General features: G+C 39.5%; 1 protein-coding gene across 1 annotated transcript; it reads left to right on the forward strand.

Moving 5' to 3' along the window:
- Positions 1-13,056: 13,056 nt before the first annotated feature.
- On the forward strand, positions 13,057-18,980 carry LOC122015191 (calcium-dependent protein kinase 26-like). Its single transcript, XM_042571950.1, has 7 exons — positions 13,057-13,981; positions 15,225-15,368; positions 15,444-15,596; positions 16,451-16,566; positions 16,808-16,975; positions 17,916-18,140; positions 18,607-18,980. Exons 1-7 carry the CDS (start codon positions 13,264-13,266, stop codon positions 18,721-18,723), a joined length of 1,641 nt encoding a protein of 546 aa, XP_042427884.1. The 5' UTR covers positions 13,057-13,263; the 3' UTR covers positions 18,724-18,980.
- The last annotated feature ends 493 nt before the right edge of the window (positions 18,981-19,473 follow it).

The following is a 19,473-nucleotide window of genomic DNA, read 5'->3' on the forward strand; positions in this document are numbered from 1 at the left end:
GACCGTTTTTTACGGTCCAGAAGATGGTCCCTAAGCATGCATTGGTGGAATACATGACTCCCATTTATAAAATAGGTGGGGACCATTCATCTCCACTAATACATGTCTAAGGACCATCCTCTAGACCACAAAAAGTAGTCTAGAGAATTCGGGCTCCTCTGTAGGGTAGTAAATGAGTGAGTCAAGTCAAGCTTTGAAGTGTTTATAGGGCAGTAAATGAGTTAAGTCAAGTCCAGTTTTGAAGTGTTTAAGTTTATTTGATAAGGTAACCGATCTAAGACAAGCCGTGCTTAAAATGAACCAAACTTTTGAAATGATTGTTCAAATTTGGCTTGATTTATTTTTTTTATAAGTTTGAGCTTGTTTGAAACTTGTCTTGAGTTTGATTCGTTTAGATGTTATCAAGCTCTCAATTCAAGCTTGACTTAAGCTTGGTTTGAACTTGGTTCGTTTAGATGTTATCGAGCTCTCAATTCAAGCTTATTTGATTGTTTAAAATTTTTAGTTGTTTGATTGGTTATTGAACTTGATGATTTAAAATTATTTATTTTATTATTTATTTAGCATATTGAAAAAAGATTTATTAATGAATATAGTTCGTAAACATTGTTCACGAACGTTGTTCATGAACGTTAACGAGTTGAACACATATGAGTTCAAGCTTGTTTGTTTAATTTAACGAGTTGTTCAAGTTTGTTTATTTAATTAATTTTATGTATATAGAACGAACATAAACAAACTTTTACTAAGTCGAACACTAAGTTTGTTCACGAATGTTTAGTTTATTTATAACCCTATTCTTATATTCCAATGCGCGGTTGCACGAATGCTTCGACAAAGACTTGGCTTCATGGCAGCGAGTGGAGAGTCTCCGCTCCACCACCGTTGATGTTAGTGAATCAACTAGCTCCCTTCCACGATTCCCACCCTCACTATCCCTGCGTAAATGCAACATGACTGACCTAGGGCGATAGCCTTGAGTCGGCGACGCTGCGAGGGCTGGAAGAAGGTCTATGCGCACTCAGCGGTTGGACCTCGCTTGGAGAACCTTTGCTATCACCGACGAGAGCATAGAATCGAAGAAGAAACGAGATGTCGAAAGAGGTGGCAATAGAGGGGGAGCACTCGTCGGCATCTTAAGTAATGTGTGCGTGTTCTACTTGATTGTAGTTAATTTTCATTTTCGTCATTCTAATTGAGTGTTGATAGGGCCGACCATGATTTTTGGAGCCTTAGCGAAAAGAGAAAAAGGGACCTATAGGAAATTTTTTTTACTAACATGCCATTTGAATATAATTTGACAGAAAAACTTAAAAATTAATATATTTCATTTAAAAATATGATAAACTCTATACAAATATATTTCTCAATATTTTCTAAAAAAGTATACACTATACAAAATACATTTTCTGATCCGGTGGTAAGGTGGGGCCCTCGTCCCACAAGGGTCATGGCCATGTGGAAGGTTAAAGTCAAGGCAGTCAATGCCCTCATACCATCATCCGCTCGGGGGGCAACTCACTTGCTCGATCGGAAGACCTGACCTGATAGTATCACAGTTCGGCCACCGAACCGAGCTTCCGACGCTCAGAAAACCTATGTACCAACAGAGCATAGGCCAAGCGGACAACCCGCCCGACGTGAATAGTGGATGATGGTATGAGGGCATGTAGCCTGATGAAGGCTGGCCTAGCGGCCATCCTGCTCGGCCCAGTAACCGACAAAACAAGGATCGACTGCTATCCTCTTAAAGACTCATGCCACCGACAGACAGCATGGTGGGCGGCATGGTCAGGCAAAGAATCGTACAATAGAAGCTTCAACTGTCATGTCAGGATATGCTCGGGCTATTGAGGTATGGTGTTAGGGACATTTTTCTGACACGTCTTATTAGGGAAATCTTTGAGATACGTGCATGCCTCAAGAAGCATGCACGCACGTTCCCGGGAGCCCTATATAAGGGACCTCAAGCTTCGACGGAGGTATGTTCGATTCTACTGTAGCTATTGTTACTCTGCCACTTTCGTTTCCCTTCACTTCCTTATTGCTTCCGTCGGAGATCTGACTTGAGCGTCGGAGGGCCAACGTCGGGGAATCCCTCCCTGGCTCGGCACTGACGTTTTATGGTTGCAGGTCTCAGTCGTTCGAAGTCTACACCCAGTCAGCGTGAGCATCACACCCCCAGCGTCCACCGCCTCGACTCTCGGATAGGATCAAATTTGGCGCCATATGTGAGAACACAACTGCATTCGGAGCGAGGAGATAGAAGAAGCTGGACGATTGCACGCTGTGACGCTCACCCAGGAGGAGCTCGTACATGCACGAGCTGCGAAGATAATCGAGCAACAACAGTAGCAGAAGGCGCTTGCCGATCGGCAAGCACAACAAGCGACCTCAGCTTCGGGAGGCCGAGCGGCGCACGAAGATCGACCGGAGCAGTACTCCATATGAGGGCAAAATAAAATGTCGACCGACACTCATAGAGAGGCTACACCTGCGCCTATTTCATTCCATCGGGCATTGTTTCAAACGCCCTCAGAGATTTCTCAGGCCAATCAGGAGAGGGGCTCTTCTTCAGATGAAGCGCCCGTTCAGAATGCGAGAAAAGGAAAAGTGCCCCAAGCTGATTTGTCTCCCGAGCGGATCGATCGCCAGTTCTCCGAGGTGATACTGCATGATCCACTACCAAGGCACTACACTCCCTTGGTGATCGGGGAATACAACGGGTCGACTGACCTGGACGACCACTTGGGAAAGTTCGACAATGCCACCACCCTCCACCAATATACAGATGGAGTTAAGTGTCGAGTCTTCCTTACAACGCTCTCTGGTTCGGATCAGCGGTGGTTCAGAAGGTTGCTGGATGGATTAATAAGGAGCTTCAAAGAGTTCTGAGCGGCTTTCTTACACTATTTCGTGAGCAGCAGACGCTACCAGAAGAGGAGTGTCAACTTATTCTCCATGAAGCAAGGTTCCAGAGAGTTCCTCCGAGCATACATCCAACGCTTCAATCAGGTAGCTATGGATATCCCATCGGTCTCGTCAGAGACCATGATAAATGCATTCACCCAAGGGCTCGTTGACGGAGACTTCTTCCGGTCGCTCATCTGAAAGCCATCTCGGGATTACGACCACATGCTGAAGAAGGCCAACGAATATATAAATGTGGAAGAGGCCCAAGCGGTGAGAAGAAAGGAAACGCTATCCGAACCAGCGCCGCCGACCGAACGAAAGCCGCCGATCAGCCATCAGCCGTCACGGGGACAACGAGCCGAAGGAACACGACCACACCAAGAAGCAAGGCCACACACCGTTCAACACGTGGCCTCCGGGTGTCCAAAATCAAAAGGAAAGGTATGGACCCCTATGTTCTGTTCCTTCCACCAGTCAATAACTCACAATAGCCGCGATTGTCGCGGATTTAATTCGGTCGCACAACCGACGACCAGAAATTATCGCCGACGGTCTCCCTCCCCTGACCAGCGACCCGGGCATCAGAACACCGGGCGGCGAGAGGATGCAAGGGGATCACCCCAGCTGCCCCATAGGAGAAGCGCCGACCCTGCCCGTGTAACACCCACGAAATTATAAGATAGGTGTATGAATATTATTTTTTTTCCTTAGAGCATAGAAATGAAAAGAATAAGAGAAAAAGGAAAATAAAAACAAAAAGAATAAATATAGAATAAGAAGAGGTGAGGTCAAGGATTGAACCTTGAACCTCCCACAAATGATGGAGATAGATTTATGAATGATAACCATTAGGATAAGAAGAAATAATCGGAATGAAAGGAATGAAAAATTTAGTTAAAGGAGAAAAGAAAACTAAGCAAAAGAGCAAGAGAAAACCAAGTTGCTTACCTCCTTTTTCCCTCTTGGTTAAGAAAAGAGAGCAAGCAAAAGAAGGATTGACTACTTCCCTTCTCCTCTCTATTTTCGTGGGAATTAATGGAGTGAGGGAAAAGAGGAGTTGGGGGGAAGAATGGGGACATGTCTCATTGGCAAGGGATAAATAGGATTAGAGAAGAAAACAAAGGGATTTAATTCATTTTCTTCTTCCTCCTTCTTCCTTCTCCATTCTCACCGAACCAAGAAACTCCTTTCCTCTCCTCATACCAATTTCTAAGTTAAGTTCTTCTCCAAGAAAGCTAACTACCGAGAAGGAAACTTCAAGTTCTAGCCCTTACAAGCAAAGGAAACAAGAGAAGATACAAGAAGAAGAAGCTTCCACCTTCCTTATCACTAGAACACTTTTTTCTCTAAGGAAAACCACAAGCGAAAGGAAGTAAGTTCCCCTCACATGTGGTACAATAGCTCTTATTTTGCTATGAAGATTCGGTTGCATATAAAAAGAAAGAGAAAGCTAAGGAAACATCATGAAGGAATTCTAACCAAGATAATATCAAAGGAAGGATATAAAGAATGAAAGGATCTAGATTAATATGTTTGAATAATTCTCTTGTAGCATGTATTTTATGGTAAGGACTTATCTATGTTAAAAATGTTTGGTAAAACCTAGATCCATGAGTATTCGGCCATGGTAAAAAAAACTAAGGGCCTAGGAGAACTTTAAGTTAAAACTAAGTATGCCAAGATCTCCTTAAGATAAGTCATGAAACTATTATGATATGCCATGATTATATGTTTAGTTAAACTCTATTTATGTCCATGAAGGTTCGGTTATGTTTGGATTTTTTTTTAAAAGCCTAGGAGAATTTAAAGTAAAATCTAAGATGCTCATGATCTCCTTGATGAAATGTTATGTAGCTAATCTAGTGGGCTCATGTTTATTGTTGTATGGAAATTAAATTCATGCTCTATATCATTCGGCCACTTCATGATTTAGGACTTAGGGAACTTAGAACCTAACTTAACTATGCTCATGTTACTCCTTGATATATATGCTATGAAAGTTGTTTAAGATTTCCATGCTTTTAGGACACTTGAACCCAAATTTTTAGTCCTATAGTATTCGGCCATTACATGATGTATAACTTAGGAAACCTAGAACCTAACTCAATTATGATCATGTTATTCCTTAATATTTTTTCTATGAAAGTTGTTTAGGGTTCTCATGTTTTTAGGGCACTTGAACACTAATTTTAAACCCTACATGTTTCGGCCACATCAAGATCTAGGGCTTAGGGAACTTAGAACCTAACCCAACTATGCTCATGTTATTCCTTGTTATATATGCTATGAAAGTTGTTTAAGGTTTCCATGCTTTTAGGACACTTGAACCTAAATTTTTAATCCTATAGTATTCGGCCATGTCATGATGAAGGACTTAGGGAACCTAGAACCTAACTCAACTATGCTCATGTTATTTCTTGATATTTTTCCTATGAAAGTTATTTAAGATTCTCATGTTTTTAGGGCACTTGAACCCTAATTTTAAACCCTACATGTTTCGGCCACATCAAGATCTAGGGCTTAGGGAACTTAGAACCTAACCCAACTATGCTCATGTTATTCTTTGATATATATGCTATGAAAGTTGTTTAAGGTTCTCATATTTTTAGGGCACTTGAACCCTAATTTCAAACTCTACAAGTTTCGGCCAATACATGATGAAGGACTTAGGAAACTTAGAACCTAACTCAACCATGCTCATATTATTCCTTGAAATGTTTGCTATGGAAGTTGTTTATGGTTCACAAGCTTGAATGATAGTCTTTAACCCAATGCATGCTTGATAAGGTTCGGCCATGATAAGTTGTAAGTCTAAGTAACCTAGAACTCTACCTAAACTTGCTCATGATAGTTTTTATGGTATAAGAAGTGATGCTTGCTTAGGGTTCACATGTTGGGATGAAGTTTTCACCATAAACCCAACTTATATGGTTCGGCTACAAAGAGACATTAGGGTTAGAGATCGAATTATGTTTTCCATGTATCTTATATGCCATGATTTTAAGTTTTCCATGCTTTTATGTTTAATTAAGCACACTTATGATCTATACATGATGGAAACCCTTATGCTATGGTGTGTATTATTTATGATGAAGCTATGTGCAAAATTTATGCATGAAATATATGATGTGCTGTGTGCCCAATTTATGCATGAAATATATGATGTGCTGTGTGCCTAATTTATGCATAAAATATATGATGTGCTGTGTGCCCAAATCTTTACATACCATTAAGATGAGCTGTGTGCCCAAAAGTCTATATGGTATGATATGATAAGTGACACGATGTACAAGAAGAGATAAGAACTATGATATGTAAGAACATGCTATTTTACTTTATGTATGGCTTGTACCAAGGGTGGGCTCCATAAGCGCCCCGGGGTCGATGGACTAAGAAACGGACCTCGTTAGGGATGAGCTCCTAAGTGCCCCTAGGTCGATGGACTAAGAAACGGGCCTAGTATGTATGCTTTGTAGGGTTCAAGACTTGCTACCTTGGACCTACATAGGACGCGCACATTTATGTATGTGGTACAAGCCAGAGCCCTAATCATGTTAAGATTATGTTTAAGTATGTATATTATAAGTTTTCAAAGGACATATTGCATATGTTTTCATGATGCATGGTTAGGAATTTACCTTGCATATACCTTATGATTATGCCATGATATTTATGATGATGTTATGATATGTCAGGGTGAAATTGATGATTAAGTTATGTTATGCCATGATACCTTACGCTTATGTTATGATATGCTATGATATGCTGCATGATATAATGAATTGCCTTCATGTGTTATGTCTTGTGATTTTGATATATGTCATACGGTTTTTGTGAGTAGGAAAGGAACTTACTGAGCCATGAGTGCTCACAGCTTACTTTCTTGTACCATAGATAAAGACAAGGAATGGATGAACTAGGGGAGCAGCAGGAGGGGCTGGAAGGATGTGTGTGTTAGTGTCCTGGCTAAAGGAGAAAGACCTGCTTTTTGTTTAATAAGAACCATGCCTAGTTATGTTACTGCTTTATGATTCCATGACATTTAATTTTGTGTTTGGGCATTATGACTTACAAATCATGTTAAGTATGCTATGTGATTTCTATATGTCCAGGTGATTAGTCATGTTGATTCATATAGGGAAAAAAAAAGAAATGTTTCTAACTTTTATAAATAAGACTTCCGCTGTAGTAAGTATGTATGTATATGTATGTGTAAGTAACCCCCGTCTCCTTAGCAGGAGGGGCGGGGCGTTACAGCCCGAGCCGCACGCGAGCGAAGCAGATCGTCCGCATGGGAGGAGGAGAATAGAAGTGATGTTGCACGAGGCGAAATTAACATCATCGCCGGCGGTCCAACCAGCGGAGACCCCAACTGAGCCAAAAAATTATACGCCCCCCGATTGGAGATCCACGCAGTAGGCTGCAGCCGAGAGCAGGCGAATGGGCTCAAGATAAACTTTGGGCCCAAAGATCTAGAGAGAGTTGAAGTTCCTTACGACGACGGCCTCATCATCCAAACGGTAATCGCTAACTATGTATTCACCGAATCTTCGTTGACACCGGCAGCTCGGTGAATATAATTTTTAAGAAGGTGTTTGACCAGCTCCAAATCGACCGGGGCGAGTTGTTGCCAATGACAACCCCGCTGTACAGATTTACTGGCAATGAAATTCTGTCGATCGGCCAGACGAGGTTAGCCATATCGCTCGGGGAGGAGTCACTCAGAAGGACGAGGACCAGACAGATCGACGGACTAACCGGATGTCTAGCACGAAGCCTAGCTAGGTCGACGGAACGACCGGATCGATAGTTGGCACGAAGTCCAGACGGGTCGAAGGGCTGACTGAATGTCTGGCACGAAGTCCAGATGGGTCGAAGGGCTGACCGGACGTTTGACAGGTAAGTCACCGGAGGGGAGTGACTTTGAGGACGCGTTCCCGGGAAGGATGGTTAGGCGCCGATCCAACTTAGAACCATTTCGGAACTATAAGTTGAGATCTTGATTAGATTCCGATCTAGGTGAAACGGAATGTAATTATTACTCGTTTCTTATATAACTGTGCTAACAATTTGTCTTTCGGGGTAGTATAATTTGCATTTTGTCTCGGATTAACATTTTCTTACAGGTAGCTAGAAAATAGAGGTCCGAGCACCCGGGAGGGATCTGGGCGCCTGGAATGTAAAAGTTATCCCCAAGCGACGTCGCAACGTGGAGCGCTCTGGTTGGCTGGGCTACATCACAATCCAGACACCCGGAAGGGATCTAAGCACCCGGAAGGGATCCGAGCGCCCGGAGCTTCCTATATAAGGAGGTCTTCTCCAGAGCTTCACAACAACAACGATATTTGCTCTACTGCGCTGTGCTCCGACGACGCTGTGACGCTACTCCAACAACGTATTGGTAAAGAGTTTTTCTTTCCTTTATTTTGTTGTCGATAATGTTCTTAATAGTTCCTGTACTCAAAATTGTAATCCGATTTTATAAACTATTAGTGATTGCCCAACGAAAGCATCGACGAGTGCGGGCCTTAGAGTAGGAGTCGACCAAGGCTCCGAACCAAGTAAACTGGTTTGTGCTAGCGTTGTTTTTTTTTCTTTTCCGCTACTTACTCTCGATACGATAGTTTTTTAAATTGCTATTCACCCCCCTCTAGCGAATTTCTCGATCCAACACATATTATCTGAGCGGATGCCGAATCCCCAACATAAACTCGGTCAGCTTAAAGGTCGATCGAACCTTAGGAGCTCAGCTCCCCACTTCTTATGAGAATAACTCTCAGTTTACATCTACCTAGCCCTAGCGTTGTTTGGAGATTCAGGACCCAGTTCTCCACATGAGTATGGCTCCTAGTCTACAGTCAGTTAGCTTAGGGCAGGTCAGACTCTCTCTAGGAGACAACATTATTAGAGAATTGTAACAAGCTGTCAGGGAATATGTCATTATTCTGACATATGCATGCAATAGAGCCTTCCTCCGCCTATAGGAAGGTTGTTGTACATACTCTACCATTCAACATAATCTGACACCAGACATTCTCTGCTGCCCCATTAATGTGAAGGTTATGAGAGACGATATAAAAATGAGGGTCCTCTTCGTTGGCTAGGTACATGCATGAATGCATACACATTCGGACACTCATGCATTTACACTGTTGTTTTCTACTGATCATCGTGTTCTCCATTTCGCCCCACTACTATTCTGATTTGAGTGTCAGAATGTTTGCGCTAGGAACCTTTTCAATTCCTTGGTTGTCACTCTAACATTCCCGTTGGTTTTGTTTGTTGTGCGTGGAGGTTCGCAACTCTTAGCTCCAGGATCGCTTAGCGCCATTTTCTTCCATCTCAGAATCTTCTCCCAGTCAACATACAAGCCACCTTGACGCCCCCCTAGCCAGCGCCCCATCTCCTCCACTTTCAGACAAGATCAACTATCTTGGTAAAAAATTTTCATTATCCCCATGAAAAGACAAATTACGCTTAGCAAGACATTTCACAATGATCCTGTCAGAAAGTGGAGAATATGATAAACTGGGGATGTGACTCGAAGGTTGATGATGTGAAGACTCCACGCAGACTTGCAACAAGAACGATGTTAGTGCTTGACCAGAAAGGGGTTTTTGGCATTAACCCTTGACACTCAAGTCAGTAATCCACACAAACATAGAAGAAAATAGTAAGTATGTTGTAGCAAAAGCATGTTCAATAGTGAAGCATTGCATACCTCTACCTATGGATAGAAACTCCCTTTTATAGTGTCACTATAGCGTCCGTGCATGCATCTCAAAATGTGTGCACGTTTTCTAAAACGTCTTACGAAAAAGACAAGTTAAAAAGTGTCCCTGACACCTTTCTCTAAAAGAGCTTGCAAATTTTTGATGTGATAGGCTAGAAGCTTCTAAAGTATGATTTGCTTACTGAACATGCTCTGTTGTCAGTGGTACAAATCTCCAAAAAGGTACGATGGGATATGCAAGGGGTCTCGTTGTGGGCTGACCGGTAGTCGCTCGGTCGTGACGCCCGGTCGACCGAGATGATGGTCCGGGGATTTTACTATTGTCTTTATCATTTCGTCGCAAGCTTTCAGAGATTGGTTGTTCGGTCATGCTCATCTGTTCGGCTCTATTCTTGTTCGCTCGGATCGGGCATACCGTTTGTCGGACCTTGCCGCCTCGTTCGGCCGACATTGGTTGATCTACAGACCCTATTTTTTTTAACTTCGACCTCCACATCAGCTGCTCTTCCCTACTTTGACCGATCTTTGGTGGGACCCATTTTCATCACTATACCACATAACATAAATAATCCTTACTAAAATAAGTTTCTAATGTTCTTTCTCTTTCTTAATTTCATTGTCAATTATTTTATTCTTTTTCTATCTAATTTGCAAGTCAATCCAAGTTTTGGTAATATGCTTAATGCCATTCTCATGTTGTCTAAGTATATCACTTAAATGTTTCCAATCATTAAGACCTAGCAAACTTTTATTGTTCATTGATTTAAACAAATTGCAATAAAAACAATATACTTTGATCGCATCTTTCGAGTACACAAGTCATTTTCTATCTTGATCCTCTCCATTTGGTAATTTTCTTATGTAATAAGAATATGAAAAATGTCTCGAAAGCTCATCTATAGGGAACTTATGATTACCTTCTCTTATAGGGCATTTCTCTATTAAAAGATCTCTTGTTTTATTATCAATGTTATCCCAAGATCTTAGATCACATATATCCAAAACATGACTAGTTTGCTCTAACTTATTTTCATTCTCAATTATATTACCAACTTCTACATTCAAATCATTATCAATATTTTCTCTCAATTGTTCTTGCTCATTCGTTGTATGTTTATTATCATCATTTTTTTCTCAATTCTTTATGTTCATTGATTGCATGATCATTTAATTTTTCTTGATTTCTTGGTTGTTGATCATTTGTTGCATGATTATTTAGTTCTTGATTTTCTTTTTGTAATTTATCAACTGAATCTTCAATTGAAAAGCTAGCTTTAAAAAACTTATGAAGAGCGCCTTTTTGAGTTTTAATAATTTGTTAATTCTTTTTTCTTTTATTTCTTTTCTGACTCCTAGATTGATATTTCTTTAGAAACATGTTTGTACTATAAATTTTAAACGTAAAAATAAAATACACAAAACTAACAATAGAGCTAGCAACGAAACAAACACAAGCAGTGAAAATAATAGTGAAAGAACAATAAAACTTGTTTGTGCTTGAAGCAATTGATATAATCTATTTTATGATAATTGAAATTAGGATGATTTATTTGAACTATTTCAAATCTATAAGAAAATTTATAAATATTGTACTTCAATACAATATTAAAAATCAATATTGAATATTGAGAATAAAAAAATATATATAAGTAGATAATTTATGTTGTAGGTTTATATATTGATAAAGTTAAAATTTTAATTAAAGAATAGGTTTTTTTAATTTAATTAGAAGAGATTTAGACGAAAAAGAGGAAGCAAATTGACATTCATGATTTGACTTCACTTTTTAGAATTACTTACTTTTGTATATGAATTAATGAATAAAGAGTTTGTATAAGGAATAAAGTCTTAGAAAGGAAAAATGATCATTCCTTTTTTTTCTTTCTTTTATTTTTTAGATTTTTGTTTTAAATTTTAATGATATATATATATATATATATATATATATATATATATATATATATAATATATTATATATAATTAAATTATTTTAATAAAAGCTCCAAAAATACATATAGTTTGATTGTTTTAATATATATATATATTTATTGGCTTTTATTAAAACAATCAAACTATATGTATTTTTGGAGCTTTTATTAAAATAATTTAATTATATATAATATATTATATATATATATATATATGTCAAATTTAGGATCCCAAAATCAAAAGCCTGAGCACTAATAGGGGAGGGGTTTTAATTAAGATGGGCATATCATCTTGGCATGACAGTGACAGGAGCGGAGGAAGGTGTCTCCCTCCTCCTTGCACCGGATTTTATTTCTCTCCTTTCTTTTGTTTCCGTTTTTCTTCTCTTCATTCGAAAAATGTTATTTCCGTAGGATTCCTTCTCAACTCGATCCGCACCTCCAAAGAAACATAGCTTAAGTGCCCCAGTTGAAATTTATGCAGAGAGTATTTCGGCTGGTCTCTTCAAAATTATGAAATGCATTTATGCAAATTGATTTTTAGTCGGTTGATAAATTATTAATTTGCTACTGTGTGTAATTTATAAAAAAATAAAATTAAAGGGATATTCTTAACTTATAAAATCATCAAAGGTAGAGCGCTTAAAATATTTTTTTATTTAATCTATCTTTAGGACCCTAAATAAATTAAATATTATGAACAAATTTTAAAACTATAAAAAGAAAACCCGTCTATTTATTATATAAAAAAGTTTTTTTAATATAAATTTGCGGTTCACCAATGATTTCAGAACCTTCCCGGTAGTCAGACATAGCCATGACAGCGTGCCACTACTACTTTCCATGAATTTCTCTATCATCATCATCAAATTTAGCCCTAGTTTATAGAATTTATTTTATTCGACAATATGATTTATTCTCAATTTAAAATAAGAATTCATAAAAAGTGTTGAGTTTTCTAGACGTCTTCGCACGTCAAACGGTCACATTCATCGAACAAGGCGACTTGGAGTTGTTCAGTGTCCGAGCCCGCTGGGAAGCAGCCAGGCGGCACACGCAAGGACGGCACTCCGCCGCCCCCTCAAGACCAACTTCTCATTAACCAATTACACAACTCATTTCGTTGCCCACCGCTGAAACACCCACAATACAACCTGAAAGATCCAACCGTCAAAATTCCTACGTCATCATCTGGATGCATCCACGTCGGACGTGGTTTCACCCCTGGGGTGCGAGTTCTAAATCTTTGTTTCACGGCGGTCGGCAGAGCGCAACTTGAGTTTTTTTTCCACCCCGCGAACCGCGTCGAAATTTCCTACACGCACGCCGTTTTTCACGTGAAGAATAGCCATTTGATACGTGGCGAGTGACTATTAGACAACCGGTGGGTCCTGCACGCATGCTGTCTTTTCCTTTGGCAGGTTAGATGAGACGAGTGAAGAAGACCAGTGCGGATAACATTCTTTATAATTTACGAATTTCTTTGTGTTAACAAAATAAAGACGAGAGTCGGTCAGCACCTTCTTCCTCCGTTCAATCTTTTTTCTTCTTCCATTTTGATTGAGATCACATGAAACTCCAGCTTCCGGATCTCCTTCAAGATTCGTCTGATTCCTGTGGGATCGACTCTGGAACTGGTAATCGGGGAAGAACGAGGTACGCATCGATGCGAGGTCAACGTCTCCTTTGATGGGCAACACATGCCGTGGTTCTTCTAGTAGCAGAGTCCACCTTCCCAAGCCCTCATCCAATAGACAATCTATTTCCCACTCCTGCTCCAACTCCTCCGGCTCCACCTCCTCCTCGGACACCCCTAAAGCCGCCGCTGCCGCCGCCGTCGTCGTCATGAGATTGGGCAACGATTCTCCCGCCGTTTCCACCGTCGTCGCATCTGGAGGGTTCTACGTCCTCGGGCATCCAACCCCTAACATCCTAAACCTCTACGCCCTCGGGCACAAGCTCGGGCAGGGGCAGTTCGGAACGACCTACCTCTGCACCGACCTCGCCACCGGGATGGAATATGCATGCAAGTCCATCTCCAAGCGGAAGCTCATTTCCAGGGAGGACGTGGAGGACGTGCGGAGGGAGATCCAGATCCTACATCACCTCTCCGGCCACAAGAATGTTGTTACCATCAAAGGCGCCTTTGAGGACGCCCAATTTGTGCACATAGTCATGGAGCTGTGCGCCGGAGGTGAGCTCTTTGATCGGATCATTGAGCGCGGGCACTACAGCGAGCGCAAGGCCGCCGAGCTCATCAGGATCATTGTCGGGGTTATTGAGGCTTGTCATTCCTTGGGGGTCATGCATAGGGATCTAAAGCCGGAAAATTTCTTATTGGTCAACAGGGACGATGATTCATCACTCAAGCTCATTGATTTCGGGCTCTCAGTATTCTTTAAGCCAGGTTTAGAATGGATAGCTTCAAGCAGTTTAGATTCACTTTATTTGACTTACCACGATCCTTTTGTTGTAAAGTTCACTCCATTTGGCTTTTTCTTAACTTTCCTTTCTTGATTCAAAATTCATTTTGATTGCTGAATGAACCACTACAGATTTGGCGTATTCTCTGAGTTGCATTGTTGTCAAATTATGCTTCATTGCATAATTGGCAGTCCTCAAATATTAGAGCGAGTAGCAGCCCAAACAACTAAGGATCTAATATCTTGCTGATCATATATGTTATAAAACAAACCCGAAGAAGATTAAGAATTTCAGTTATCAATATTATTGGATTAGTCCTTGATGTTTAGCCCTTTAATGGAAATTGCCACTTTCTTCTTTCCTTTTTACAAATTTAGAACTGACAATTACATTGCTTGCCGGTGCATTGAACAACTATACAATTACCCTTCAAATTGTATGTGTGTGTGTGTGGGCAAACTATAGTTTTTAATGCTTTCGTCTTTCTTTTGAAGTAGTAAGGATTGAAGTTGAACATGGTTATTAGCAGTCTTCTTATTTTCTTGAGCTATATACCTTGTCTTGGCAGCGCCAACTTGGCTCAAAGAAATGGAGAAAAGACAAATCCTAAACAACCAAATAATGAGTCTTGCAATTTGTAATAGGATATTAACTTTGGAATTTCCATGACTTGAAGAAACGCATGCAGAAGACTGACATGAAATGTGTTCTTCAAAATGTAGACTGTGCTATGAGTTTGCCGTAGGATGATAGTCAGGTGATATATTAGAGACCTCAATTGTCATCTCTTTATGATATTTGTTTCTAAAGTGTAACACCATGAGGAGAGAAGAAAAATCAGAGTAACCATTTCTATTTTAAATTAGATATAATTACATCAAATCCTACTTATCATTCTCCTTTTTCTGTCATTAGTGGGTCTCATAAGGTCAATTAGTTCTCCTGATTAGAACTGTCAGTTGCACATATACAAGTACTTCCCTTACAGTGCAAATGCAAGATACAAGGAGGGCCCTATTATGTGGCTTTACTAGAAGTTTCTTTGTCAAGCTTGCACTTGCAAATCGGAGTAATCATTTTCCTTTTTCTGTTATTAGTGGGTTTCATAATGCTGATTAGCTCTCCTGATTAGAACTACTAGCTGCTTTTTACAAGGCCCTTGCACTGCAAATGAAAGCTGAAACGCAGGTCCCTAATTCTCTGACTCTGTTTTTGTGCATAATCAGGTCAGATATTTACAGATGTGGTTGGAAGCCCATATTATGTTGCTCCCGAAGTACTGTGCAAGTGTTATGGGCCAGAAGCTGATGTCTGGACAGCAGGTGTTATACTTTACATACTGTTAAGTGGTGTGCCACCTTTTTGGGCTGGTATGATGCAACTCTTCTCAAGCTTATGTGGCCTCATGATTGTAGAATCACTCAGTTAGATCCTTCTTTTTCCAGAAACTCAGCAAGGAATCTTTGAGGCTGTTATAAAGGGAGCCATTGATTTTGACTCAGATCCATGGCCTTTGATCTCTGAAAGTGCCAAAGATCTTATAAGGAAAATGCTCCACTCTCCTCCTTCGGAACGATTGACAGCACATCAAGTTCTATGTAGGTGACTGAGAATCATCTTTTGTTTTTATTAGCTGACTTCCTGATTAATGGTCTGATGTTGTTTCATGAGGAAAGTTAAACACTCTTTTTTAACCCTTTGATAAGATGGCATACAAATGCTATCTTCACTCAACTTCATTGTTTAAATTTAGGTTAGTTTTCTTTGATACAAATAACTCTACTAATTCCTGACCACAGATAAGAATAGCCATTGTCTACCTTGTCTTCCCCCTTAGCAAATCTAATGATACATAATATTTATACACACCAGAAGTATCATAGACAGTAATTGACTAGAGTCCTAAAAACTGGAATACCCAATAACATGGAAAGATCAATTATAAGTGAATAAGTGATTAATATAATTTTTATAACATACTGAATTATGAATTGATTATTTAATGTAAAGTCCTCTTTAGTGTCTTAAACTTTTGGTTTTGCTAGAATTTGCTTGTAGGACAGTTTCCAAGTTACTTTGCTAATCAATTTTTGCCATCTCAGTAAGGACAACCTGAAGTTGAAACCTGGGTCATCTTTAAGAGCAAATTTAGTATGCTAAAATAGTATATTTTATCTTTTGTGTAAGTTTTGGTATTTGCATGGTTAGATATAACAACAACAACCAAACCTTATCCTACTAAGTAGGTTGTTTGCATGGTTGGACACCTGACATTATTAAAATAAACAGTACTATTCCAGCTATTTCAAAACTACCGAGCAAAATCCAGTGCAAAATGTTGAGAATGAGTAACTTCTAGATGATTATATCTATATCATTAAATCATAAGTCCATGGCTGTTTTAAGATTTACTTTGCTGTCTGACATCTTTTGTTGTTCATGTTGTGCTCAGCTCATCCCTGGATTATTGAGCAGGGAGTTGCTTCTGACCGAGCTCTAGATCCAGCAGTTCTCTCCCGTCTCAAACAATTTTCTGCAATGAACAAGCTAAAGAAGATGGCCTTGAGGGTGAGTGAAGATTTAATGAACCTTAGCTACTATAATAAGTTTGGGCAACAACTTATCCTCATTCCAAAGAAATACATTATTTTATCTGAGGAATTCCATATGCTTCCTTCAGTTTGCACTTGAAAAATGCATTGACAAGTGTCTGGATCATTTAGGAACTCCTATAAAGTTGTATTATGCTAGAATCTCTTATTCCTTTAATACTTGTGTATTCTCATAACAAGCTTTTCTGTCTTTTTAGGTTATAGCTGAAAGCCTCTCAGAGGAGGAGATTGCTGGACTTAGAGAAATGTTCACAGCTATGGATACAGACAACAGTGGTGCAATTACTTTTGATGAGCTAAAAGCAGGGTTGAGAAAATACGGTTCTACAATGAAGGATACTGAGATCCGCGATCTCATGGATGCGGTAAGTTGATCTAGCTTGATTAAAGACAACAATGTTTTGAAGAATATTTTTGTTCCATGTCCCACATATTACTTTGAATATTCTGCTAGTGTATTGGTGTAATAGCAATAGACCTTCTGCATCATGTAATGCTAATTTTCTTCTTCCCAGTGCCCATTAAACTCCTGATAGATGAAACCGAATTTGGCTTTTACCGGAGAATATGCCATACATTGAATTTCCTAGAACTCCTCTCACATTGGTTTGATTTTTCTTCTCCCAAAATCTTTTCTGTTAGGAAGATGCAAGAACTAATGTGAAAACTAGCCTTGTTAGATTTTTTATTTATTTGTTACTTTCAGTTTTCTTTCACTTCAACCAGAAAAGATAAATGATTGACCAAATAAAAAGGAGAAACAATGAGAAAATTTTGCTGTCGATGGAGATTATTCATGGCTCTCACACATTTGCACTAGTGTCTTTTTCGAATCTCGGGGTTGAGTTGGCTAGTGTGGGGCAGAGTTGCTATCATGCTATCATAGGGTAAGGGTTCGAATCTCGGCAAAGTCGAGGGCAAAAGCCCTCCCCGCACCGGCCAACTACAACTTCCCAATTTACCCCCTCACAAATGGTGGTGGGGCCGACCGTGTGGGGCCGCTGGGGTGGTAGATTCCATCTTTTGCTACCATAGTATTTTTTTCCTATGTCCAAACTATCCTTTTTTTAACGTCAATGTAGTACAATTCATAATATGACTCGAAAGATATTTTTTCTATAAAAGTGTTTGCTTTAGCTCCAATATGCAAAATAGTGATGTGACTATCAAAATTTGCTTTTTATGGTATTTTTCCCCCAAAGCTGAGTTTTTGGTTTCTTTTCACCCCTGAGAAACTGAGTTTATAAAAAATGTTGACTGCGTCCTTCATTAGTTTTTACTGATTTACATTTTATAATTGAGTAGGCCGATATTGACAACAGTGGTACCATTGATTATGGTGAATTTATTGCTGCAACAATTCATCTGAACAAGCTGGAACGTGAAGAACATTTAATGGCAGCGTTTTCATACTTTGACAAGGATGGAAGTGGCTATATTACTGTTGATGAGCTCCAACAGGCTTGTAAAGAGCATAACATGACGGACGTTATTCTTGAAGATATAATTAAAGAAGTCGACCAAGATAACGTAAGTGATATACCTTGCTTGAAAATTCTGTAGCTTTTCTTTCATAAACCAAGCAAGGGGAGTACATGGAAGTCATCTTGCATGAAATATTGTAGCTTTTCTTTCATTAAGGCAAGTAAATTTCACATATTGATACATGCCCAACAGCCATATTGTCTACCGTAAATATAGTTTAATAGACGCACAGTATCAAATGAGTATTGAACAAGTATCCAATCTCTATAGTCATTGTGTGGAGATCCAATATCCAGAGTGCATTCAACATGTATTTTAGGAAGATTTATACCAGAGACATTTCTAGACATATCAAATACATGGATCAAGTTTTCAGTTTGAACTGTTTCCATGTTTTGCCAACCATTGAAGGTCCTTAGATGTCCAAGTCTTTGCAATATTACTAGTTCTTAAGATTGGTCTCTATCTTCTTCCCCTATCCTAACAAAATTTTGGCACTGCAATGTTTCAGGATGGGAGTATCGACTATGGGGAGTTTGTTGCTATGATGCAAAGGGGCAGTATGGGATTGGGAAGGCGAACAATGAGAAATACTCTGACAGTAAGCATGAGGGATGCCACTTTTTGAGTATTTAACTCGTAAACGTTCTAATCTGTTATTATAAAAGACAGCTTCCTTGTCTTTTTTATTTTTTTTTGTTTTGTTTTCTGTGTTGAGTTGTGAGAGATAATGTGGAAAAATATGTTTCTTAGAATCTAGTTTAATAGATTGTTGACGGTAGGTTGAGAAATCTGATGTTCAAATTGGGATCTGTCTTGCAAGCTAATTGATTAGATTAGCCATGCACTCAAACTCATAATAACTAAGATATGTTTGTTTATATAGTTAATTGTGCTTTTTAAATGTTTTCATAAACCAAAACCAGTTGGCATCCCTCAAATATGCTTTGGCTCGTTCAGTACAATGAGTTTCTTTGACATGTCCAATTTATTAGCTTTGCGTAATTCAAAATTATAAACAACAAGGGCCATGTCACTCCCAAGTCCCAACGGCGCCAAATGCCTTTTTCAATTTCACGTGGCTTGACAAAAACAAAAGACATTCACGTGAGCCTCTGCCCTCTTCATTTTGAGCTGCAACTAAGTCGGTGGCGTCTTGTCTCTTCCAGGTACCTCCTTTTACGCTCTGCCTCTGTGCATGCCTTCACTCCAAGGACAAGGACAATGACACGTTGAATTTGCGAGCAGTTAAGATTTAACATTTATTCGACGACGCACAAAACTTTGAAATTTATCAAAAAGAAAACTCCTCCTCCTCCTCCTCCTCCTCCTCCTCCTCCTCCTCTCCCTCTAGATTTTTAAGAGGCAATTTACTAGG

This window comes from Zingiber officinale, chromosome 8B (genome assembly GCF_018446385.1).
Source record: "Zingiber officinale cultivar Zhangliang chromosome 8B, Zo_v1.1, whole genome shotgun sequence".
Taxonomy (NCBI): Eukaryota; Viridiplantae; Streptophyta; class Magnoliopsida; order Zingiberales; family Zingiberaceae; genus Zingiber; species Zingiber officinale.